The 26702-nt window shown below is 38.0% G+C and overlaps 1 protein-coding gene across 5 annotated transcripts in view; it reads right to left on the reverse strand.

Annotated features, from left to right (window-relative positions):
* Positions 1–26702, reverse strand: part of MAST2 (microtubule associated serine/threonine kinase 2) — a 272437-nt gene that overhangs the window by 66050 nt on the left and 179685 nt on the right. For 3 of the 5 annotated variants that reach the window (XM_032217718.1, XM_032217717.1, XM_032217714.1), the window contains 4 exons: positions 10167–10258; positions 6845–6923; positions 1594–1672; positions 1073–1227 (listed from right to left, as the gene is read on the reverse strand). In XM_032217718.1, coding sequence (XP_032073609.1) covers positions 1073–1227; positions 1594–1672; positions 6845–6923; positions 10167–10258 — 405 coding nt within the window. The remainder of the gene's footprint in view (positions 1–1072; positions 1228–1593; positions 1673–6844; positions 6924–10166; positions 10259–26702) is intronic. The other 2 variants (XM_032217719.1, XM_032217716.1) reach the window with 1 other exon arrangement.

The following is a 26702-nucleotide window of genomic DNA, read 5'->3' on the forward strand; positions in this document are numbered from 1 at the left end:
GACACTTGGAGAAGTGATTTGTTTTCTTTCTGTATACCTGGTGTTGCCGTAAGAGATCTTTGTTTTTGCATTCTGTTATCTTCTTGCCTGAGACTTTATTTATGTTTAATTTTGGGCTCGCAGCCAGCAGAAGCCAGGTGTCAGCCTCTGCTTTGCTGCTGCTTCAGCTGCCATTGAAACGGGGAGGGAGGGCATGGTATTTGGGAGGGGACTGATTGTTGTGCTGGAGGAAGATTCTGGAGTTTCAACTGCCCATCTTACTGCGCATGCAGAGGAGGTTTCCCGCCAAGGCCAACGGCACCGACATTCCATCTTGGTGATGCCTTTTGAAGTTATCTCACACCTGACACTTGGGAGAATTATGATTGGACTGTGCATGGGATGCCAAGGGGTGGGGAATGGGATATACAATATATCATTCGCTTTCGCGCCTAAATAATCAGACTTCGCTTTGCTACACTTCTGTTCATTTATAATTAGTAAAAGTACACTTGATTTCTATCAATGGAGTCTTGTGGTTTTCTTTCCTGATTATCCAATGAAGAAGTGCTGACACCAGGACTGATAAAGTTATTTCCTTTTAAATCTGTCTGCCTGTCGTCTGTTAACGAGCGAAGAAGGGGGGACAGAACAGGTGGCTATAGTAAATTTGGTAAAATAAATATTTCTAATCTTTAACCTTTCCCTACCCAATGGTCAGGTCAGTTTAAAACAGTGTGGATTAAAGGAGATATTTGCATTGATTTCAACTTTATCAAATTTAAAGTATTAAAAATAATTAATGGCTTTCGGAACATTTCAAGAAACTAAGATAGCTACTAGTTACACAGTAGATGCAAGACCTGTATTGGTCCATCTAGCCCACTGAGTCTGGCAGCTGTTCTTCAAAATTTTAAGCAAGAGATTTTTTTTTCAGTTCTAGTTGTGAATGCCAAGGATTGAATGTGACATTGTATACAAACCATACAGTCTATCATTTGAATTATGGTATTGCAGCAATTCATGGATGAAACAAAAGTAATTTTTCTTGTGAGGATATCAGAGGTAATTAAGCAAAAGGATGAAGGATTACCTCAGACTACGAGATCGAGGCCGCATTGCTGGAGAATGCCTTCCTTCTTCATCAGTGATACTCTCTGTGCTGAAGTGCTTTGTCAGAAAGTGAAGTTCATCAGCTGTTGGTTGATAGGGCAGCTGGTGTAGCTTCTCCTGAGATGAGCAAGATGACTAAGAACAAAATGTATGCAAGAGAATACTTAAGGACAGGCAAATATTTTACAAAAATACATAATGATTCATTTCAAGGAGAAAAAAATACAAATGTTCATGTATCATATTTGTCAAGGGTTTTAGTTAATATATTCTAAATGAATAATAGAATGAGTGGGACTTCATTATGAAGGAAATAAAGAATATATTTTCACTTGGAACCTGAATCAGTTATGAAATTTCCATCAAAAGTGTTTTAAGAATATATTTCTGTCAGAATATGAAAAAAGAAATATTTATCTAAAACATCTCAAATTGTACTAGCTATCAGGAGGAAAAGAACCTGGAATCATTCACTAATCAACACAGTGAGCATGAACTTACTGAAACAGTTGAACTTGGAGTGTTGGTTCCATATCCAGAAGAAGGGAGGGAGGCCAAGGACCAACGGCGCCCATCTGTCCTAGAAAAAGATACAAACAGTATTTTAATAAACAGTTATTTTAAAATGTTATTAGAAATACATAATTTAAATAATAGATTTTGTCTTTTAAATTATTCATATGCCATCAGAGTATAGTTAAAAATCCAATTTGCCACTTGCAAATTGTGGCTGACCCCAAGAATAAACACAGCAGAACAATATGACAGATATCTACACAAAATATACCACATAGTCAATAACTATGTGCCTTCTACACAAATATTTTCTAAGGTTTTTGCTGTGTTAATCTTTTTTCTCTTAGGTATTTCAAAAGAAAGTCAGAAGCAAACTTCCCATTCAATCTACTATATATAGAAACACCTTACATTTCAAATCCATTTTTCTTTTAAATTTAGAAAAAAACATAACATTTAATTTATACCTTCATGCTGCATGCACAAGATCACAAATATTTAAGATGTTACAGAATCCATGCTACATTTAAAAACCCCAAATAGGCAATATTTTTTTAAATGCCATTGCTATTGTTGTGTCTTGTCACTCACTGTGTGTTACATTTTATATGCAAAAATCCAGATTCTTCAATAAAGCATCTATGACCTGATCAAGCAAGAATCTTCTTGTGCTCTTATGGTCTTCAAAGTGTTTTTTAAAGTATATTATTACTTTATTATTATTAAATAATATATTATTTAAAAAATTCAATATTTAAAAAAATGTTGAAAAGAAGAAACTGCAGGGAAATCAACACTATAAATAGTAATGTTTACAAATATACAAACATGGTGCAAAATACTAACTATCCCTTGGCACGATCATGTTTAAAAAAATTAACAATTTAATTAACAATTTTTTTAAAAAAGGGCCCTTTCAAAACAAACATCGTCCAAAGAAATGTATAAAGCAAATAAAGGAATATGTTTTACCTGTTGTTTTAATATAAAAAACACTTCTGTTTAATGGATCAACTTATCACCTAGCCAATATACATAATAAAAAGGAGCACTGTTTCTTTGAAAGGAGCAGTTCCAAGGCAGAAAATTTTCAAAGTGTTCACTTAGCAACTGCAGAATTAAAATGCCTATTAACAATATTTTTTAGATTTGTAACTTTTATTTTCAGTTGCAAAAATCCTTTGTCATTAACTTTTCCCTTACAATTATTTACTGATAGTAAACATCTCACTTGAGGTAAAACAGAACAGCAAACAAAAAATGGACTTGTTTGCAGCTACATTTTACAGTTGATTTAAATTAAAATTAATATAACACACCTCCCAGAGTAGTAAAGAAGTTTGTTATTTTCACTGTTCAGGTGGAACAGGAATTTTTAAATCATTTATTTAATTGTGGCATACTCTTTGTGTACAAAAAAAGACAAAGTAAACATAACAAGACCTCAATTAAAGTACAGGGCAGGTTTTGTGAATGGATGAAGTTTTTCTGAAGTTCACATACTGGTCTGAGCAATTTCTACATGTAGTCTGCAGACCCTTGCGGGGGGGAGGGCTGTGATGTCGTCACATGAGGTCCGCAAAGACTTGAAGAAATGTAATGATTTAAATCATGAGTTAAGTCTTGATGGTCCCATGGCCATGATCCATGGCCACAAAAGGTATTGTGGGGGGTGCCCGTGGTGAAGAGAAGGTTGAGAACCACTTAGACTATTAAACAGGAAATACTCTAGATGCAGCACAAGAACTTTATTCTCCCCCTCTCCCTTTCCCTACATATCTTGGGAAATATTTATTTAAAATATGAGGTACTGCCCACAACTGAAAGGAAAATGAGCTATTTTACACTATTACACAGAGGACAAGATCAACTCACTAATGGTATTATCCCATATAGACTTATTCCTAAGTATTTTAATTCTGGGTTCACTTCTGAATTGAATAAAATTTATTTCACTTTTAAGTTGATATGTCTACAGATGCATAATAGAACATTTAGAGAAACAGCAATATTTTCTTTTCAACACAAGTCAAAAAACTTAAAAAACCAGATATCACTCATTTTAATTGGTCAAGAGAAGTGTTGCCAACATGCCTAAATGGGTTATGAAAGCATGAGCTCGCCAGGACTGGAACATGCAAAAGCTTTCCATTCATACTGCATACAACTTACATCTGCTGTACCATTTACCTGTCTGCCCTGTGTCCATGGCTATATAAAAATAAACAGTACCAGCAATAAAAATGGGAACAAAATACAGAGCATTTGTAAACATTTATCAAATAATTATTGTTATCCCTTTAAACATGCTAAGCAATTTTATGGATGAAGTTGCAATGTAAGAAAACAAAAAAGAAACATTATTTAATGACAGATTTATATCTCTGATTTGAACACCATTAGATTTATACTGAAATAATTTACAGAATATTTACAGAATAACAGAGTTGGAAGGGACCTTGGAGGTCTTCTAGTCCAACCCTAGGCAGGAAACCCTATGGCACTTCAGACAAATGGTTATCCAATTATTCATCTTAAAGATAAAGAATTGGATAAAGATAAATAAGATAAAGATATATTCATCTTTATCCAATTATTCATCTTTAACTTGCGTATATAACTAGAGCCCAGCTTTCACATTATTATCAAATTCAGGTCTGCTCACAAAATACTGAACTTGAGATTTATTGTTAAATAATATTTTTTTAGCAAAACAATTGGTAGTAGCCTGATATCCTAACAATATTGATGCAATTTTTAAAACTACTCATGAGATAGCTTATAAACAAAGGTATAACACGGCTATAACATCCCATCATAATTTTTGAAAAAATCATTATATTTGAAGACCCCAATATTTCATCCCCAAAACCTGTAACCTGTCCATAGACACCATCCTTTGTTTCCATCTGGCTCCCTGCTCCATCTGACTTTTTAAAATATTCTTTTAATCAAAACAAAAATGGCAAGCTGGTTTGGGGCAACTGAAAGTATCATCTTTACTTCCAAGGATATATCTCGGCTGAAAATGGTGCCCCAAAATTTCTTGGGGGGGGGGGGGGGAGAGATGGGAAATAGTGCAGAACAGTGTTTTCACTGAAAGTACAGCCAAGGTCTGGAGAGGGTGCAAAGGAAATGCAGCAAAGTTTGGGGAGTGTGCAAGGGAGGCATGGTGAAGATCTAGGAGGGTGCGGAGGGGTATGCGAGTAGCTGGCAAAGGAGAAGGGTGAAGCTTATCTGAGTGACTTATGACTCGTATCTTTCCCTCCTGGCTTCCAAGTGACATGCTGGGGAAGGGGGCAGGCAAATTTGCAAATGATTGTGGGGCACTGCAATTGGCCATAAGTGCGACTCAGTTGACTTGTATACAGATTCCAAGGTAAAATCTTACCTGCCATCCATTCAGTGCCATCATAAGTTCAAATGGCCCATTGAATTGCTATGTGTTTTAACTTTGCATTTTTGACTGGATTTGTTTTGAATTTATTTTAAGATTAGAGATGGGCAGCCATACAATTTGAATGAATAAATAAATATTGCAATGTATTTGTTTCTGAATGTATTACAAAATAACAAGTCGACTTGCTACTACATACAAGCAGAGTTTATTGGGCCGGGGGGGGGGGAGAGATATTACTACCTCACTTGACTTCCTTTTAAAAGAAGTTATGAATATCTGAATAAAGACAAAGTGATTTTTTAAAAATCCTCAATAAATTTGAGAATGAGCACATCTCAAGATTAGAAAATTGAGCCAAGCTCAACCAGTACAACAATTTCAGCGGGACAGTCCCTCTTTTGAACAATTTGTCCCGCGTCCCGGGTTTTTTTAAAAAAAGTCCTGATTTTTTTTTAAGTTATGAAAAAGCCTCCAGCTGCCTTGAGGCTCTCCTAGCAACTGGGAGCGTACATTCTTTGAGCTGAGCGCATTCCCGCCTGTGCGTCCTTGGGAGCTGTTGCCAATGGCTGAGGGAGGAGAACACTTTACTCCATGTGGACACCACGGGCTACCCTCACAGATTTTTTCTTCTTCTGTTGCTTTGAGCAGCCCCTCCCCCTCCTCTCTCTTTCTCTCTCTCTCGGAGCTAGCGGCTGCCTCCGAGGCTGTCCAAGCTCAGCCCCTCCGCCTCTCCCCGGACAGCTGCTTCGCCTCGGCTGCTTGGGGCTTCTAAACTGGCATTGCGTGTTGTTTGGGGAGGGGATTACTGTGCCATAGAAACACAGCATATGTCTCACGTGGCTGATAACCTGGTCTCTATACAGAAGAGGTAATTTTAAAAACTTCGGAGCGAATCCAGAAAGAGGGGAGAAAGAGGCTGAAGGAGTGCACAGGAGGGGGAATTTATAAACGGCCCAGTAAATCCAGAGGAGGAGTTTTTGTGTGTGTGTGTTTGTGTGTGTGTGTGTGTGAGAGAGAGAGAGAGAGAGAGAGAGAGAGACAGAGAGAGAGAGAGAGAGAGAGAGAGAGAGAGAGGGAGGCTGAAGGTGTGCACAGGAGGGGGAATTTATAAACGGCCCAGTGAATCCAGAGGAGGAGTGTGTGTGTGTGAGACAGAGAGAGACAGAGAGAGGGAGGCTGAAGGTGTGCACAGGAGGGGGAATTTATAAACGGCCCAGTGAATCCAGAGGAGTGTGTGTGTGTGTATGTGTGTGTGTGTGTGTGTGTGTGTGTGAGAGAGAGAGAGAGAGAGAGAGAGAGAGAGAGAGAGAGACTATTACTAAGTGTTGCAGCTTCTGATTCTTGATGAATGTAGGAGTTTAGCTTCTCTCTCTTGAAAATGTAAGCTAGCATAAGGCATTATAATGCAAGCTAGCTTTAGCTTTCAAACAGTTCATTTAGTGACCAAAGTTACAATGGCATTGAAAAAAGTGACTGATGACCATTTTTCACACTTATCGACCATTTTTCACACTTATTGACCATTTTTCACACTTAGCGACCATTTTTCACACTTAGCGACCGTTGCAGCATCCTCATGGTCACGTGATCAAAATTTTGATGTTTGGCAACAGATTCGTATTCTGATGGTTTCAGTGTCCTGGGGTCATATAATCGCCTTGTGTGACCTTTTGACAAAATATAAAATTTTTAATCAAGCTCCCCCCCTCCCCCCCCGGGTCAATGGTGTCCCTCTTTACCAATCTGAAAATCTGGTCACCTTAATCTTGAACAATATTCTTCAGTACTGGCAATTCAAATGGACTGAGATAATAGAATAAAATCACTCATACATACCTACGGGCAGGAACAAAGGAAAAGTGAGATGGTGCATTTGGAGAAAAATTTCGGGGGCTATCCAATGGACTTCCACCTGCTTAAAAACATATAAAATGGTATTTGAACCATGCTTAAAACTATTTCTATATTATACTTAATGTGAATCTGACATACAGTTTTTCAGACGTAGGGTTCTTATTGCTATTAATCACAGTGTTCAGCCTATTTTCTCTAACCTTTTCTGGTAAAAAATAAGCCAAAATAAATGGTGAAAAACAAAATAATGAGGATCACAAATGGAAAATACCATGGCTTAGAATTCCTATGAATTATATGAATTAATCAGGATTTAATCTACCGTATGTAACCTATACTATGCCAATCTGGAAATACTCTATTATATAAATATATGTTATTGCTTGGGAAGTTACAAATACCACTTCATATGCATTAATTTGCATTTATCTAAAAGGTACAGGCATTAATTCCTTCTATACCTGCACCTATAAATATTATATGAAATGTGAAAATAACTGTACAGTTTGTAATAAATCAGCTTTAAATTAAACCTCTGCATAATGTAAACATGTAAACCACACTGGAGCAATATTTTTGGAGCAGAACAAAAGTCTAATCAGCCTAACCTTTTGCTCCAATAGATACCTACAGAATATGTCTTGTAAGTCTATGTATCTTACCTTACTGAGATTTTCCTAGTAATCTAGCCCAGAAAAAAATATTAAGAGTAAACAACAATGCCCCACACTTCTTTTCCGATTCTGTTTTTGTTTTTGACAGAAACCCAGCAGAAGATAATATATCCAGGATGGAATATATCTTTCTCATCAAAAATTTAAACAGGAAGCCAAAGGAACAAAGGCTATTTCACACAAATAGAATGATCAGTGTGCCTTATTTGCCTTCTCTGAGTCTGTGCTTCTAAGTACATCCTTGCCTTCTAACTATTTTTATGTGTGTAGGCCTTTAATCCCTACTCCCTATCCTAGGGCCATCATATATGGCCTGCAAAAATCCAGATGGCAACTAGATGGCAAGAAAGAATTTTCTATGTATCTGCCATCTTGTGACCATCCAGAGTTTAGCCTTACCCTAATATCATACATAGCTTTATTCTATTTCTTCTCTGGTTATCCATGGTAGAGTTCTCTATTCACAGAAACTAGATCCTATGACATTTTATGAGACTGCTCTCCCCTAAAAGCAGTGTAAAATTTTCACCATACCGTTCTTACTCTAAATTCCATACATACAATATACAGTACATAAAATATTCACTTATGCAATAACGTACAATAGAAGAATTGTATTTTAAGCAGTATTCATTTTCTAAATAAATCTAGTGATAACATATGTATAGGTCTCTGACAAAAACACTTTTTCTGTAGTCTCTTCTTCCATTCCTACCCTCACCAAACGCATTTATGCTACATTATTTCTCCACCTTCGTTCGTAACATTGCACATGTTCCCCATATCTGATTCTTCCATTATCACCATTCGAATGTCATTGTAAGGGATAATTCTGATCAGCCATTAATTAATGCTACTCAGTGTAGAAAGAATTATTACATAAACATAGTTCAGCTGCCTCCAAACACCATGAAAATGCCTCATATTTGTTTATTGAGCAAAGTGGGAAGAAAGTGGCTAGATCTTAAATATTAAAGTATACATGCTTATATAAAGGCTTGGACTTGTTTTCTGGTGTGTGTGTGTCTCTGTCTCTGTCTCTGTCTCTGTCTCTCTCTCTCTCTCTGTCTCTCTGTCTCTCTGTCTCTCTGTCTCTCTCTCTCTCTCTCTCTCTCTCTCTCTCCCCCCCCCCCCCCCGTATCCCTGAATCTTGATCCTTGCTCCACCAAATTAGGTCACTTTCATCCAGATCTATTATATCCTTCTAGTTTTGCTTGCTTGCTCGCTCTTTTTCTCATTGATTTATTCATGCTCCTTATCATATGCTCTTCTTACATTCCAAGCTGCAATTCCCACATACACCATAGTAGTCAGAAATCTTGATCACTATCATTTATCCTGACTTTCCTCAACTGAGACTTTCACGTAATATATTTTCAGAAGATAAAGTGTAGACTTGGTTAGCAGTTTCAATCATATCCATATTGCATGCAGCATATTTTGCCAATATGTCATAAGAGTAACTGAAAGCCAGTTTTATCTCAAACAGTTTATTTTATGAAAAGTTTAACGCTAGTTTAAAATATTTAGCAGAAAGAGATTATGGTCTTCCTCTTTCCATCAGTTTCCATCACTCTTTCCATCAGTGTTTCTCAGCAAAACATAGTTTTTCACTGCATACACACACTGTGATTTCTGATCTGCTTCAACTATAAGTTGTATGTAAATCTGAATTTGATCCAACTTTTCAAATAAAAGATGGTTGTTTTCAAACAGTGATAACAGAAATAACCATATACATAACTAGTCTGTACATTATATGGATTTAATCTCTTGAACTGACATTGCTTTTGATTCCATTCTGCAATGGGGGCAATCTGCCAGGCTATACCACCTGCTTCACTCAGACAATCTGAAGCTGCATGGAAAAAGACCATCTGAAATAGAATCACTGAATACTTTCTGAATATACAACTAAGATATAGCAATGGAATTTAGGCTGGACAAAGTGCCATCCTTACCATCAAAAGGAGGAAAATAGTGAAAATTGAAGGAATCAAGATACCCTATGGAAATAACATCAAGAGTCTAGGTGAGTATCAATAGTCACTCTGGATGCAATTCAGACACATCTGAAGGATGCATGAAGACCGTCAGCTTTGACAAAATCCCCATCGGTAAATTGCAAAAGAAGTTTTACTTTGAACAGCTTACAACCCGCGATGAACCTTTAACATACAATAACATCTGCCTATCCTAGACCCTTGCGAAGGACTCAAAGGTAAACAAAATGTCAAATCCAGTCCAAACGAAGAAATGTACTGATGAACAATGTAAACATATATGGAAAGTAAGATCTTTCTATGTGAATGTAACACAGAGAACTGGCAATGACAAGAAAATAATATTATCAGATAAATGTGTTTAACCTTTGCTTCATAACATTTTGCAAAGTTAAAAACATCTGCCTCCAAATTGGTACTTAATTGAATGATGCCCAATCTAAAGGCAACAAAGAAATCTTACTCATCCATTTTTATTTAAATGAATCCCTGGGAGTCAGGGACTATGTCTATTTATTATATTAAATTCCAATAGAAGAAATTAAATTAACAATTAAATTATTTGTAAATCTCTCTCTCTCTCTCTCTCTCTCTCACACACACACACACACACACACACTTACTTACTTGCATGTCCATGAAGTGGAGAATGTGGCCGTGGAAGTGTTGGAGATGTGCTAGAAGTTACAATCAAGCTTTTTCTATTACTGGTTCGACAGCTGAAATAAAAAACACAAATCTTTAAGTAAAAGACAAAGCATAGTTGTACTGATTCAGGATTCTCAAAACCTATGTGCTAAGTTTGATACAAAATTTTAGTGAAACAGTGTTATACAGATTTTAGTAAGGTAAAATGGACATTAATATGACTTTCAATATATGTTATTTGCTCTCTTTAATTACAGTTTGAAGTAATGGTTGAATAGTTCTATAATATAGTGACTATATAAGTTATACATGAGAATATTGTCATAAATAATCACCATTTCTAAATTGGAATAGACAATGAAATTGTAACATTTGCAAAGAAGATACATCTTCACTAAACTGAAAAAACTGAGAAAAGCCTACAAAAGTTATTGTTTATCATACACTTCATAATGTGAAGTGACTAAGAAACAAATATTCTCATGAAATGAAATAGACTACTGCAGACAAGAATAAGTTTCTGTTAAAGTTCAAAGAGAATAGGGAAACTCAACAATAGGGCATTCCTTTGCAGACATTCAACCTTCCCACCCCAAATGTTTCCTCTGCCACCCCTGTTTTCTCCAGACAGACTGCAAGTTAAGACTCACCAGAAGTAAAGTGGATGTCCCAACTTCAATATTTTCAAACAAATCTAGCTAGTAGCAAGCTAGCTAGCAGCTATAAAGAACACATAGTATAGAGTTGGTATAAAGATCTTTCACATAGCCATTAGATCAGGTGTGAGGATGCTAATTCAACATATGAAAATTAAAACAAGAACACTAAAATTAAAACAATAACTACTAATGTATATTTAGGAAACATATCACAACCACACTATTTAACAAAATTAAACAAAATGTTCATTAAAGTTCAGTCTTTCACCTAAATTGCAATAATTTCTTCCAGATGGGACTACCCTTAAAGAAAATTCAGAAACTTTAGCTCATTCAAAATGAAGCTGCATGCAAGATTGCTGGACAATCTTAAGGTGTGCAACTAGTTAGTCTTGTCAGATAGAGGCAACAGTGAGACCGTTAGCCCAGTGCCAGAGTAAGCATTTCAAAGGGTATGTGAGTAGAAAAAGAAAAACATAGTCACACTCTACTTAGTGGTTGCTTGACTTCACAGAGCAGTCCCAAGGGTGGTAATCAAATGAGTATTACCTATATTTAGAATTTAATCACTTCACAGTTGACTGGTTGTAACCTGATTACTAGCCATTTTAAAAGGCTATTCAAAAAACACCTGATCAGCAGCACCTGATTTATGACTAACTTTGAACTGGCAATTCAAGATATAAAATTTCACATGTAAAATTCATTTTTAACCATACATATTAACTTGCTGCAAATTAACCATTTTCCTCCAAAAAAGAAAGAAGGGCTCCCAGCTTTCTTTGTATCTGTGGTAACCAATCCATATCAGGCAATCCTGTTATAAATCAGGATGAAATAGAGCTACATCCAAGTATAAGCACAATCGGATCATAGACAGTGAAGGGGATGCATTGTGCGTAGACAAAGAAATGAATTCTTGTTCTTGCTTTTACAAGACAGTTGACAACAGAGGTAAACTTTGAAATGTAGTTCGGCACTCAGCTAGCTGTTCAGAATGGTAAGGTGCAGAGGAAATGAAGATGGCAAAGCCGATTCTTCAACATATAGCAGTACATCACTAGTTATAAATTTCCAGTTCCAATTTTCCTATTACTATACAGAAAATAAAACATATTTTAAAAACAACAACAGATGAATAAGGGACCATAAATTAGGTCTTCCATTGCTTCTTGTTCTGCCTTCAAGTGCTTTGGGGAATAGCTTGACACCCTCTTCTTTGTGGCAGCCCCTTAGATATTTGAACACTGCTACCATGTTGTCCCTATTCCTTCTTTTCATTAAGCTAGACATACCCAATTCCTGCTACCGTTGTTAATATGTTCCAGCCTCCAAGCCCTCTTCTCTGAAGTCTTTCTAGGGCAGGGGTATCAAACTTGATTTCATTGAGGACTGCATCAGGGTTGTGTTTGACTTCAGGGGGCCGGGACGGGTGCAGCCAGGGTAGGCAAGGCCAGCTTGACATCACTCATGTCAGGGGCGCCTGTGGTGGCCCAAGCACTCTGCCTGTGAAAACGGACTTCCAAGCTGTTTTTGGCTGGGATGGCCTCCTGCAACCCTCTGCCAGTGAAAACAGAGATGGGGGGGCGCATGGGGCCCTCGTGCGCTCTGTTTTCGGCTAGGACGGCTTCCTGCAACCCTCTGCCAGTGAAAAGGGAGCACATGGCCCTCCCGAGCTCTGTTTTTGCTGGCAGAGGCATCGTGGACTGGTCCTTTGCTGTTACCAGGGCAGCCCCGTGGGCCAGATGTAAGTGTCCCGGGGGCTGGATCCAGTCCCTGCGCCTTGAGGTTGACACCTATTCTAGAGAGGCACACATATTTTTTATGTCGTGACAACCAAAACTGGATGCAATATTCCAAGTGTGGTTTTACCAAGGCATTGTAAACCAGTACTAACACTTCATGTGATCTTGATTCTATCCCTCTGTTAATACAGCCTAAGACTGTTTTGGCTTTTTTGGCAGCTGCAGCACACTGCTGGCTCATAGTAGTCCTGTCTGTCTGTCTGTCACTATTTATCTGAGACCTTGTCCATATGTGAAACTTGTTATAAGTTATTCCAGTACTTTTCTTTAATGCCTGCCTGCAGAATTGCAATGTCCACACCACACAACTCATATTTTCATTCTGCACACTGTTTCAATAAAATGCATGGTATCTCAACCACACCATTTGACAGGCATTATAAAGATAGGATATACTGTTTCTATTTATTTATTTATTTATTTATTTATTTATTTATTTATCTTATCATCTCAGTTTTCATTTCATTCACTGAGCATTCTCTCTCAGTGAATAATATTGGTGAGCATCCATTAAGCTGCTTTACAAACTTGTCTGGGATTTTTTAAAAATAATGGTTAGATTCCAGGGACAAAAATGATTAATGTGACATCAGTGGGCATCAATGTATGCTGATGCCCAGTAAAACTAGTAGTTGAAATTTCATGACATCTTACACAGAAAACAAAACATTTCATAGTATCTTGTATATTTGTACAAGGCAAGTTAGTCCCCCACTGTATTATCTTGTGAGATTTCATTATCCCTATTGTACTAGTTTACAGAAAATGTCTGATCCAACATTAAAGACTGCACAATCTGCATTGGTATCTGGAGGCAAAATGCATACAAAACACCAATTAAACTGTTCATAGCAAGAAATTTTTCTCTAGCTCAGTATTAGAACTTGGCACAATTTCAAGATAGACAGCACTGAATCTTAGTATTATATTTCATCAAAAGTTACAGCCACTAAAAGAAAGTATAGCTTTGTGGAAGAAGTTTCCTATCAACAACTTTTAGATATGTTAACTAAATTATGTATCTTCACCTATCTTTAGAGCAATGTGCTTTTGATAACAATTATGGAATTGATTATTTAATTCTTTCATGTCATCTTTGTGGCTTTGTTAAATATATTTAGCTCTTGAAAATAGAGTATAGACTGATTAGCAGGGGTCAGTATTATTTTCCCAGTTTATTTATTGGAATTAACAAAGTAGAGTACACAAGTCAAAAATAATTGTACAATACATTAAATAAGTGGACTTGGATCAATTATAGCCCAAGTTCAGCAGAACCTCAATTCCATGGTATCATAAAGTTTTTGTTATTTTTCTGATAATCTTATAACCTATCCAACAGTGTAGGAAAAAAGATTAATCAGATGGATCTGGCACAATTTTGTTTGAAATAATGCTACAGACAATAGCACATATGTACCACAGGGAACACTAACAAATTTCATCTGTTTCAAAACAAATAACTTTTAAAACTGTTCCTGAATATGGAAAAAATTTATACCAAAGCCTTGCTTGTTCTTATCTATTTTCAAGCACATAATTATTCCTGTTGTTAGTTGATCCATTGCTTGCAAAAATTGCTTCCATCTCAAAATTACTATAATTAAAGCTATAGCTTCCATATCTCTACTTAATATGGCTGTGCAGCTGTTGCTTTTCAGCAATATGTCAATTTTAGACTTGTATCTTTTGTTGCATCATGAAGAGAAATAATTAAAATACTTGTTTTGATCTTTTAAATATCCATTTTAAAGAAGTTTTGTGTCGCGAATATTTCTAAGAATAATTTTGTCTGAGAGTAATTGTGATTTTAAGACTTCTAATAAAAAATATTTTTCTCCTTCAAGTTCCTGAAAATGGTTTTTTTTTTTTTAACGGTTTATTAACATTTATAGGCCGCCCTTTTCCCTGAGGGGACTCAGGGCGGCTTACATAAAATCAGGGGAGGGAAATACAAACAATAACGTAGACAAACATAGAGTAAAATAGTGAGCAACATTCATTCATCATTCGGGAGGGGCAATTATCTTTGTCCCCAGGCCTGATGGGCTAGCCAGGTCTTAAGGGCTATGCGGAAGGCCTGGACGGTGGTGAGAGTACGAATCTCCACGGGGAGATCGTTCCAAAGGGTCGGAGCTACTACTGAAAAGGCTCTCCTCCTTGTAGTTGCCAGCCGGCACTGGCTGGCAGATGGAATTCGGAGGAGGCCCAATCTGTGAGATCTAATTGGTCGCAGGGAGGTAATTGGCAGAAGGCGGTCTCTCAAGTACGCAGATCCACTACCATGGAGGGCTTTATGGGTGACTAGTAGCACCTTGAAGCGCACCCGGAGATCGACAGGTAGCCAGCGCAGCTCGCGGAGGATAGGTGTTATGTGGTGCACCCACAATCACTTGCGCGGCCGCGTTCTGGACTAGCTGAAGTCGCCGGATGCTCTTCAAGGGCAGCCCCATGTAGAGCACATTGCAGTATTCCAGCCTAGAGGTCACAAGGGCCCGAGTGACTGTTGTGAGAGCCTCCCGATTCAGGTAGGGTCGCAACTGGCGCACCAGGCGAACCTGGGCAAATGCCCCCTGGTCACAGCCGTCAGATGGTGGTCAAAGGACAGCTGTGGATCCAGGAGGACTCCCAAGTTGCGAACCCTCTCTGAGGGGTATAGAATTTGACCCCCCAGCCTGAGCGATGGAGTACTGGTCGAATTGTTGGGAGGGAAGCACAACAGCCACTCGGTCTTTTCCGGGTTGAGTACAAGCTTGTTAGCCCTCATCCAGTCCATAACGGCCTCAAGGCCCCGGTTCATCACGTCCGCCGCTTCATTGAGTTGGCACGGGGCGGACAGATACAACTGGGTATCGTCCGCATATTGATGGTATCTTATCCCGTGCCTGCGAATGATCTCTCCCAGCGGTTTCATGTAGATGTTAAATAGTAGGGGGGATAAGACCGAACCCTGAGGCACCCCATATGTTAGGGGCCTAGGGGTCGATCTCTGCCCCCCCACTAACACCGACTGCGACCTGTCCGAGAGGTAGGAGGAGAACCACTGCAACACGGTGCCTCCCACTCCCACCTCCCGCAGTCGTCGCAGAAGGATACCATGGTCGATGGTATCGAAAGCCGCTGAGAGGTCAAGGAGAACCAGGATGGAGGAATGTCCTCCATCTCTGGCTCTCCAAAGATCATCGGTCAATGCGACCAAAGCGGTTTCTGTGCTGTAACCGGGTCTGAAGCCTGACTGGAAGGGGTCAAGATAACTTGCTTCCTCCAAGGACCGCTGGAGCTGGAAGGCCACCACCTTCTCAACAACCTTCCCAAGAAAGGGAAGGTTGGAGACTGGACGGTAGTTATTAAGAACAGCTGGATCCAAGGATGGCTTCTTCAGGAGGGGTCTCACCACCGCCGCTTTTAGCCCGGCGGGGAAGTTCCCCTCCCGAAGAGAGGCGGTAACAACCGCCTGGATCCAGCCTCGTGTCACCTCACTGCTGTTAGCAACCAGCCATGAGGGACACGGGTCCAGTACACAGGTGGAGGCACTTACAGCCCTCATGGCCTTGTCCACATCCCCAGGGGCAACATCCTGAAACTCAACCCAGAGGTGGTCTACTTCATCCTCTTGTGCCTCGGCTGGAACTGCAGAGATGGAGTCCAAGTCCGACCGAAACCGAGCAATTTTGTCCGCTAAGAATTGGGCATAATCCTCAGCTCTGCCCTGCAAGGGTTCCCCCGCTTCCCTCCTATTTAGTAGGGAGCGGGTTATCCTAAACAGGGCGGCTGGGCGGGACTCAGCGGACGCAACCAAGGTGGCTATATAAGATCTTTTCGCTGCCCTAAGTGCCCTGGTGTATTCCTTGGTGCAGATGGTTACTGAGGTATTTCAGGCTATTTATAACTAAAATTGATGTTTCTAACAATCATGTAATAGATTTGAACAAACTGGAGGTAGACAAGCAGCGTACAAGAAACTGTTTTGATATTTCTGATCGCAAATATAATGTGAAAATGCCAACATAACGTTTATTTGCCTAGCCACTATGCTGATTTGACAACATTAAAAACTGAAGGGGGAATGACTATGAATGCGGCTGTGTTCTTTACACAGCTCAGAATGTTCCTTTTGCTTAATTTTTTTTAAAGTGTTGCAGCACTTCATAAAGAAAAGAAAACAGACCAATAAACTAAATAGTTTACATTGAGGCAAATAATGTTCACATATTTATTATCCAACATGAGGAGTGACTGATTTAAAATAAGAGAAAAGAAACTAAATTTTAATATTTGTAAACATCTTGAGAAATTATTATTACAGCAAAACTTTAGTTACAGTATTTTTCAGAGTATAAGACGCACCAAGGCTTTGAAGAGGCAATTTTTTTAAAAAAGTAGGTAGGTAGATAGAGGGATAGAGAGGGAGAGGGAGAGAAAGAGAAATACAGTAGATAGGTAGGGCGAGAGAGAGTAGTTAGGTAAGTAGGTAAAGGGAGATAGATAGATAGATAGATAGATAGATAGATAGATAGATAGATAGATAGATAGATAGATAGATAGATGATAGATAGATAGAAATACAGTAGATAGGTAGGGAGAGAGAGTATGTGTGTAGGTAGGTAGGTAGCGGGAGAGAGAGAGAGAAATAGAGATAGAGAGAAATACAGTAGATAGGTAGGTGTATCTGCTGGCACAGTCACCCCATTTCTTGAAATTATATATTTATTATTACAAAATGACACTATGTATTTTAGTAGCCTGAATGGTACCATTCACAATCCTATATGGCATATTGTAAAAATCAAAGATTTTCCAGCTTTTAAGAACTTCAACCCTGTTTTTTTTTTAAATCCAAATATTGATAATAAATATACATCTTCACCATACTCTCTTATAGAAAAGAAGCTAGGAATCTATATTTTCCCTTTCAGATAGACATCTTAAGCAGCTTTGGATAGTTTAAATATTAAACATAACTGCATTTAATTACATTTCTCATTCATCAGCTTTGAACTCCATAGCATACTCAATTATGTAAAAATAATAGATCAAGAAAGCATTTTTCATCATATCATCATTATTACGTTTTGGATTGCCGTAATCATTTGTTTGTTTGTTTTTGACAATGACAAATTATATAGCATACCCAAAAGGAACCATGCATGATATCTGGAGGCTTCCAAACCAACCGAAACCCTGTACATTACAAGCAGTAAGTAAAAGGAATTATTAACAATCCCCTTCCCCCAATCAAATGACAAAGCCAAAGCAAATCACCATGATGAGCTGTTCCATTAATGTTAGTGAATCAAATATGCAGGTAGAAAGGCTCTTATTTTCAATGTATTTCCTTTGTACTGATTTCATCTAGGCTTGTCTGCCTTTATCTCTACCTAAAGAAGTATGCATGAAATGACATCTACTTTTCTAAGGAAATTCAATGACATCATTAGAATTGTATTTAAAATTCATTTCACTCAATTAGGAAGGAAGGAAAGAAGGAAGGAAGGAAGGAAGGAAGGAAGGAAGGAAGGAAGGAAGGAAGGAAGGAAGGAAGGAAGGAAAATTTTGCTTGTGCTGGTGAAGACAACCAGAATAAATCCAGTATTTTGCCTGAGGTGTACCAGAGGAAATGGCAATGATTTGTTTTTTAAAATGCCACAAAAAGAAAAATAGAACTGTCTTCCCCACACTGACATAGTGAGTACTTATGCTCCTGAAAGAAGCAAATCATCTTGCTAGTGGCAAGAATTAATGTACCATGAATTTGAGAAGAACCATGATTCAAGTAACAGCCTGTTTCATATATAAACTTTGTAAGAATTATAAATTATCCATCATCTTTTTTTCCAAAAACAATTCTTTTTGAAAATTTCCCTTTTTATGAATGGTCTTTAAAAAACATGTATTGCAGTATCCCTTTGGCAAGTATTCATAATACCATCCCTCTAAATTTAGGTCACCATATAATATGAGATTATTAGTCAAAAGATGTTTGTCTCCACATTTGTTAAAACATTTATATTCTACTTCTGGGTCAAATGGGACTGTCATTACGATCACATTACATGTGCTTTGCCAATTGCTCTGGCTCCTAGATTTTTTTCCAAGTTCAGTTAAATGGGATGCAGTGACCTTTAAAGTCATTCAGAGCTTCAAACAAGAATATAGAAGGATCACTTCATTTTACTTCAACCTGAAATTTCTAAGAGATGCTCCTGAAGTGACAATTCAAGAAATAATCCTTTTGATTTCAGTAGTCTAATTATGGAAATATTCTTTTCAAGGGTTCGTCTGGTCTCTCTCTCTCCCCAAAAATATCCACATTATTTTGCTTACAAAAACCAACAGACTTTTAGTGCTCAACTGTAGCTTCTCAAATGGAACAGTAATTTTCATAATTGAGGTTACCAAGCACAACAGGCTGAAGTTCTGAGAAGACAGAACTCCAGGTCAGAAAAATGAGTCTTGAGCAGAGGGGTGAAATGCTCTGAAGTTTGCTACCAGTTCGCATCGCTACTGGTTCGCTTTACGCACATGCACACCACAGGCGCCACTATGTAGCGCTGAAAAAGGAGGATTAAGAAGCCTTTTCTGAACCTGCAAAGGTAAGTAGAACAGTGGGGGGGGGGAACAGCAGTGCCGCACAATTTAGATTCCCTAGGAAGCAGGATTTCCTGCTTTCTAGTGAATATAAATCGCGCGACACAGCTGATTGTCGGAACATTAAAAATATGCAACAGGTTCAGGCAAACCAGTAGTTCCGATGATCTAATCATGTGGCACAGCTGATCATCAGAGCTACTGGTTCGCCTGAACCAGTAGGATTTTTTTACTACTGGTTCGGGCAAACCGGTCTGAACTGGTAGCATTTCACCCCTGGACTTGAGGTGTTACTGCACTTAAGAATGAAGGAAGATTTTCTGTATCATGGAAAAAAAACACTTCCTGCAAATAAAATAAAAACTAGCCTCATAGTGAAAGAGATTTTGTCCCCCTCTTTTGACATACTAAATTTATCTAATCATCTTGTGAAGTTTTTCATTAGTGCAGCGGTTCTCACTCATTTTTGATCAGATTCGCTTTTTATCTTCCAAACACAGCGCTCTAGATATGTGTCACTTCATCTCCTAGAAATCCTAAAAACTCACAGATACTGGCAATAAAAAGGGGCGCGCTCTCTCTCTGATATTCATGAGAGAGCCGATTTGATATAGCAGTTAAGGCATTAAGCCACAAACCAGGAGACTGGGGATATTAGTCCCATCATAGGCATGGAGCCAACTAGGTGACTTTGGGCCAGTCTCTCTCAGCCTTAAGAAGCAGGCAAGGGCAAATCACTTCTGAAAAACCTTGTCACGAAAGCTCCAGGAATTTGTCCAGGTAGTCTCTGAGAATCGGACATGATTGAATGGAAGACAAAAAATATGACAGAGAAAGGTTGTGATCTACCTCAAGGTCACTATCACTCTCTTATTCTGTTGTTGTTATTAGTTGCAAAGTCGTGTCCAACCCATCGCGATCCCATGGACAATGTTCTTCCAGGCCTTCCAGTCCTCTTATTCTAGGTGGTAATAAAAATCTTAAAGATGTCATAGATGTCACTCACTTTGCTTGCACATACTCCATAACTTGTATTATGAAAGATTTGAACAACTATACTTTATAGGTTCAAGATGCATCTACATGTAGCCTTGACTTCATGGCTACAGTTGAGCCCCAAATTTCTGTTGCTAAGCGAGACAATTAAGTGAGTTTTGCCCCATTTTACACATTTTCTTGCCACAATTGTTAAGTGAATCACTTAACATGTACTTGTTTTAGTTGGTAGCAAAGTTGTTAAGTGAATCGGGTTTCCATGTTGACTTTGCTTGTGGGAAAGTCCCAAAAGGTGATTGCATGACCCTGGGACACAGCAACCATCATAAATATGAGCCAGATACCAAGCATCCGAATTTAGATCACATGACTGCAACAGTCATACCTTTTATTTTTTCATTACCATTGTAACTTGAAACAGTCACTAAATGAATAGTTATAAATCGAGGCATTCAATTCATGCAATGAATTAAACAGTACTGTGCAGGATGGAGTTGCTTGTTCTTTTAATTTGAAATCATTAGTAAGAGCATAGCTATTGGAAGTGGTCACTTATGCATCTTCTGTCTCCATGAGAAATTTGGTTTCGAAGGTCCAGCACACAGCTCCTGCAAGAGCCACGACAATCCTTTTTTTGGAGCAGCCAAAGAATTGCCTTTCTTTGTCTGATATTGCTCAATTTAGAAAGCAATTGAAGTATCAAGGTATCTCCTTTTTAAGAGATAATTTACATAACGGGAAAACTGTCTTTTTTTTCAGCTCAAGGACATAGATCTGGCCTAATAGATTTGAGTTATAGCAATCCAAAGGACTGCCAGGTGGCAGGAAAGTGATATATAAAATTCTAACTTTTGGCTGTCATCTAGTGGGCATTGGTATTTGCAGTGGTTAGAGTAGAGTACTTCAGGCTACTTCAGCTGATTGCTAGCTGTAGTTCGGCAGTTCAAATCTCACCGGCTTAAGATTGACTCAGCCTTCCATCCTTCTGAGATGGGTCAAATGAGGACCCAGATTGTTGGGGGCAATATGCTAACTCTGTAAACCACTTAGAGGGGGCTGTAAAAGCACTAAGAAGCAGTATATAAGTCTAAGTGCTATTGCTATCCAAAATGGCTGACAGGAGGAATTATCTGCCTATTTACATATTTGCATTTTTGACTGCAAAAAATCCAAAAGAGTAGGGTGTTTTTCTGTCAGTCTTCAGAATTCATTTTTGTATTTGTTTGTGTCTGTGTATTTACTTGTATGAAGAAGCACATTCCCATTTCTCATCCTCTAAAAGTGGAAACATTTCTCAAAATATTACTTTAAAGGGGCCAGTCACACAGCCTATGACTTTTTGGATATAACTCAGAAGATTTAGAGAACAGAATCAGTGAAGATTTCTGGTGAGGATATGGTATGCTAGACATCCCTGAAGGAGCAGGGACAGCATTACAGCAAAGATTGGTGGCCAAGGACGAATCCTAGTTGGCAAAATGTCTCCTGAGCAAGAAGAGAGTATGGGATCGTCCACATATATTCCAGACATCTGGTCTTTAAATGTAGGTGGCAGGCACTAAAGTTTTTGTGGTCAGCTTGTAAATAGAGTGGCTGGAAGACAAGTGATTCCATCTATGATCAAAAACATAACATAGCCTAAATCGATGCAAAGCTCAGCTGAACCTTATTTTTAATCAGTTTTGGAATTAGTTTTTTCTGCATTTAAATATTAAAGATCTTCAGAATGGCAAGTTTGATGGCATTCACAAGGTGAGTTTCTTTCAATCTTTAATGAAAGAAATTTTAAGTGCAACTTTAAGAACATTTTTAGGAAATATTTGGGAATAAACAGCAAAAACGTGCTTAAAGTGTTGTTTCCCTTTAAGTTATAAATAAACTAAGGATTTGGCTTAGGGTTTCATAAACAGGATTGTGTGGAAACCTAACAAATACATTTACATTTATAAACTGTTTGCATATTAATTTCCAATTTTAGTATACTAAAGAAAATCTTGTCATTTGTATAAATATAAATTTAAATTGTGTGTGTATGTAAATAAATTTATACATATATACATATATAAATAATAGGAAGTGAGAATGTCAACTTATAAATTATATACTTTTACAAGATATTTTATAAAACACAGGCAATGAATGAAAAAGTATACAATAAAACACAACAGATAATTAAAAATGTTTTAAAACAGGAAGTGCATATTTGGTGCATTTTGCTCATTTCCCAAATTACAATCTTACATTAAATATAATCAGTTGCAGATCTAAAAACTGCTATCGAATTTATATCCTACATGAGACAGAAACAAACAACACTTCCAAGCAACCTATTACTCAAAAGAAAAATGAATTTCCTTTTTTTATCTCTATAGTAGAGCAAGAGAAATAATAATAGGGCAGCTGGCTGTGCAAAGAAAATGGCACAACAAATAATCTGATAATAGATAAAATCATTTAATAAAACATATCATTTTAAAAAGTTACGTTCCATTTTATTAAATAAGATCATGCGTGAACATTGCTAGAATGGTTGACATATTTACAATGTTTTCTCCGAACTGCTTTATCGAAATTTATAATACTAATATATATTCATGCTCTTCTGAAATACAAGATTAGAACATTAAATTATTTGGATATAATCCTATGTTCCAATACAGGAATAGGCGATACACTATCATATGCATCACTCTTCTAACCAAGCTAAAAAAGACAAAGCATCTTATAGTTAGGGGTTTCCAGTATTCCTCCACTTTGGGGAATTAAGATAGTCCAGAATCAATTGATATGGATGGTAAGAATTCAGCTAACACTGCTATATTTAAGAAAACTCTCTTAGCACAGCTCAATTTGACCTAGATCTTAAACATAAATTTAAGACACTCTAATGAAATCTCATTTTTACTACCATTTTAAAATTCAAAGGAAACAGTCAGAAGAAATATTCTTAATTTTATCATTTTCTGTATATAATAGTTTTATTTGATTGTTGTTCGCCACCCAGAGTCACTTTTTGCAAGTTGAGCAACTATATGCTCATCACCAACCATATTGTGAAGTATGTGGATGATACAACAGTGGTGGACCTTATTCAGGATAATGAGGGTGATTACTGGAGGTAGAGCAGGGGTATCAAACTGGTGCCTTGCAGGCCAGATGTGTCACACACAGCCCACGCCCACCCCAGCTGCGCGAATGGGAAAAACATTGTCAAACATCACGTGATGGCAAAATGACGGTGCACGTTTGACACCTATGAGGTAGAAGATTTGATGAACTGGTATAATAAAAACAGCCTAATTTTGAAAGTAGGAAAAACAAGAGAGATAATTATCAATTTCAGAAAATGCTGGTACAACCATTCACTTCTTTGTATTAATGATTCAAATGTGGAGGTGGTTAGTAGTATTAAGTTTCTGCATGTGCAGCTGACAAGCAGGTTAGCTTGATTGCTCTATAGTGAAACACTTAAAGATTCATTTAAAGATTGGACCTCTTTTTTCTAATTTGAAATACAAAAAAGATACAAAAAGAAACTCTTTAACAGTGTTTCTTCTCGGAGGCTGGGAGGTTTTGTTGATCGGAGCTTTGTGTATTCAAAAACAGAACAGTTTTTTCACGGATTGCTTTGACTTGGCACCAATGTTTCCTCTAATTTTTTTTCAGTGTGTGCAGAAAAGTATAGTGTTTGAGCAGCACATTTTCATGCCTGAACACCTGAATTTTTTTCACAGAGCAATTGATTTATAGGATCCGAATTGGAATGGAGAAAAATGGTTTTGTGCATGAGTGAGTATGTGTGTGTGTGTGTGTGTGAGTGAGAGTGTGTGTGTGTTTGAGTGAGTGAATGAGTAAGCGAGGGATCCGGTAAGGGAACTGCGCCTATTTAGAAAAGAAGGTAAATTATTGCAAACATGATCAGTCGAAGATAAGTATGGGGACAGGTTGGGAGGTAGAGAGAAAGTGATAAAAAAATGGGAGAGAGGAAGAAAAAAGAGGGAAGAGAGACAGAAAGAGACAGAGAAGGAGAGAGAAGGGAGAAGGAGAGAGAAAGTGATGGAAGAATGGAAAAGAAGGAGAGAGAAAGAGAAGAGAGACAAAGAGAAAGAGGAGGAGAGAGAAAGAGAGAAAAGAGAGGAAGAGGAAAAAGTAAGAGAGAACATCTCATTTCAACCCTGAGGTGCAAATATTTTCTTTGATTGGTAATTTTATTTGTCCATTTACTATCCAATACGCTCATTTCTCCTTAAGTTCATCAGGAATTCCCTTTTTTTATTGAATTTATCACAATACCGTGAGAACAGCTTTTTCAGCATAGCTTTACAGCTATTTAAAATATATAGTAATTTAGGTCAGGTTTTCAGAACATTAGTCTATTTATAAGTCACTAAGTGCAAAGAAACAGAATTCAGAATGTCGGCTTCCCTTTTTGTAATGGCCTATTGGCTGCTTAATTTTCTACCTACATTTTTGATAACTGATATTCACTGTTGACCCAAGAAGCCCATCGTAGAAAGAAACCCTCCATATGAACTTTGTTGGGTTTCCATGGAATGAAGTTTGATCTTTTTCTCAACCATACAATAGCATATTCTTTCTAAGGAGGATATAATCAAGATAGTCCATAATTGCCTATCAATCTAACAGTATGGCGATTGACAATCTCTTTATATTTCAACTCAAACTCTTTCAGTCTTAAAGGTTTGGTGAGGAGAAATCCAAAAATTCTTTTAAAGAGGAAAAAAATGCTTGCATAATTGCACCCATGGAGACATGTATATATACACAACACATAGAGAAACAAACTTAACAAAGTGCTAAGCCTGCCCACCAACTAACTCTCTCTCTTAATGAGAGAGAGAGAAAGAGAGAGAGAGGGAGGGAGAGGGAGTATCCCTCCTTCCTTCAGCCCAACACTCTTGCTGGCATCCTGGCCAGACGAGAGGGACTGCAGAGGGTCTAGGGCAGCGAGTCATTCGATGGGAAACTTGCCTCTTGGAAGGAATGACCCGGCTTGGCTCCCGCTTTCGATCTGCCGCCCAATGACCGAACGGAGAAGCAAAGAGGCAAGAGAGACAAGGCAGGAGAGACGAAGCGGGAGCCAAGCTGGGTCATTCCTTCCAAGAGGCAATTTTCCCATCAAATGACTCACTGCCCTAGACTCGAGGTGTCCCTCTGCAGTCCCTCTCATCTGGCCAGAATGCTAGTGAGAGTGTTGGGCTGAAGGAAGGAAGGATACACACACTCGCATTCTCGCCCTCCCTCCCTCCCCCCCTCTCTCTCTCAAATGGCAAATCCGAGCAGCTGCTGCTGGGAGCCCATCACATGCCTTCTCCCAACCCCCAAATCCCTTCTCTGAGCTACTTTCTGCCTTGTGGACCTAGAACCGATTGCTGTCTCCAGGCTGGCTCTCCTCTCCTATTATCGTGGAAGGCGTCTCACAAAAACCACTGCCGGCAGTTGGAAACTGCTGCGCAGTGTTTTCTTGCCACGTGCGCGGCCGTGCACCTGCGCAGCTTAGAAGGAACATTGCTTGGCACCACAAGGTTTTACTCTTTGGTTACAGAGTGATAAGAGCACACAGATGTCCCTTTGAAGTATATTTTCAACCAGAGAAAAGTGAAAATAACGTTCTTTGTGAATCTATGCTTTAATTTTATTAACCTTCCAAGTGAGAGCAGCTGTGTTTGTTAGAATGACACAACCTCAAGAGAAAACAAAAGGTCTTAACTTTGCAAAATATATTTTCAGAACTACAGAAATTATCAAATATATAGAGAAAAAAACTGGAATACCTAGAGCACATAACAAGAAAATATGATGAAAAAATTGAAAATGTTCATCAAATGCAAAACGGGGTGATTAAAACTCAAAAAACCGAAGTAGAAAATGAATATAAAGAAACTAAACCTGCTGATATGTATGGTAATTGGTTTGTTCCTGAAAATGGAAAGAATGGGATACAGAAAGAGGAATTAAATGGAGAGGAAATCTATTTCAAATGTCAAGATATAGAAGAAGATAAAATTAAAGCATCTATGGACTTCTATTAGCAAAAGAATTGATAACTGAGACTGTCAAGGACTGATAAAGTTCTTTCCTTTTAAGTTTGTTTGCCTGTCGTCTGTTAACAAGCGAAGAAGGGGGGACAGAACAGATAACACTGCTGACAATCAAAGACAAACTGAATAAGGAAACAGAAAGAGGGCATCAAGATTATATGAGAGATTTTATAAGCAAGGAGTTGCTAAGAGAAGTCCATACAAAGCTGATCAAGATGATTAGAGGATTGGTACCACAAATGGCAGAAGATATGAGATTGTTTTGTTATTGGAAAGATACAGGTTGATAGATGGAAGAAAATAACTTAAAACTAGTTAAACAGTGAAATTTAGTGATAATAGATATAGTTAAATAAATAATTGATAATGATAATAATGTATACAATGTGTAGTGTTATGATAAGT

Source organism: Thamnophis elegans, chromosome 5 (assembly GCF_009769535.1).
Source record: "Thamnophis elegans isolate rThaEle1 chromosome 5, rThaEle1.pri, whole genome shotgun sequence".
In the NCBI taxonomy this organism is placed as follows: Eukaryota; Metazoa; Chordata; class Lepidosauria; order Squamata; family Colubridae; genus Thamnophis; species Thamnophis elegans.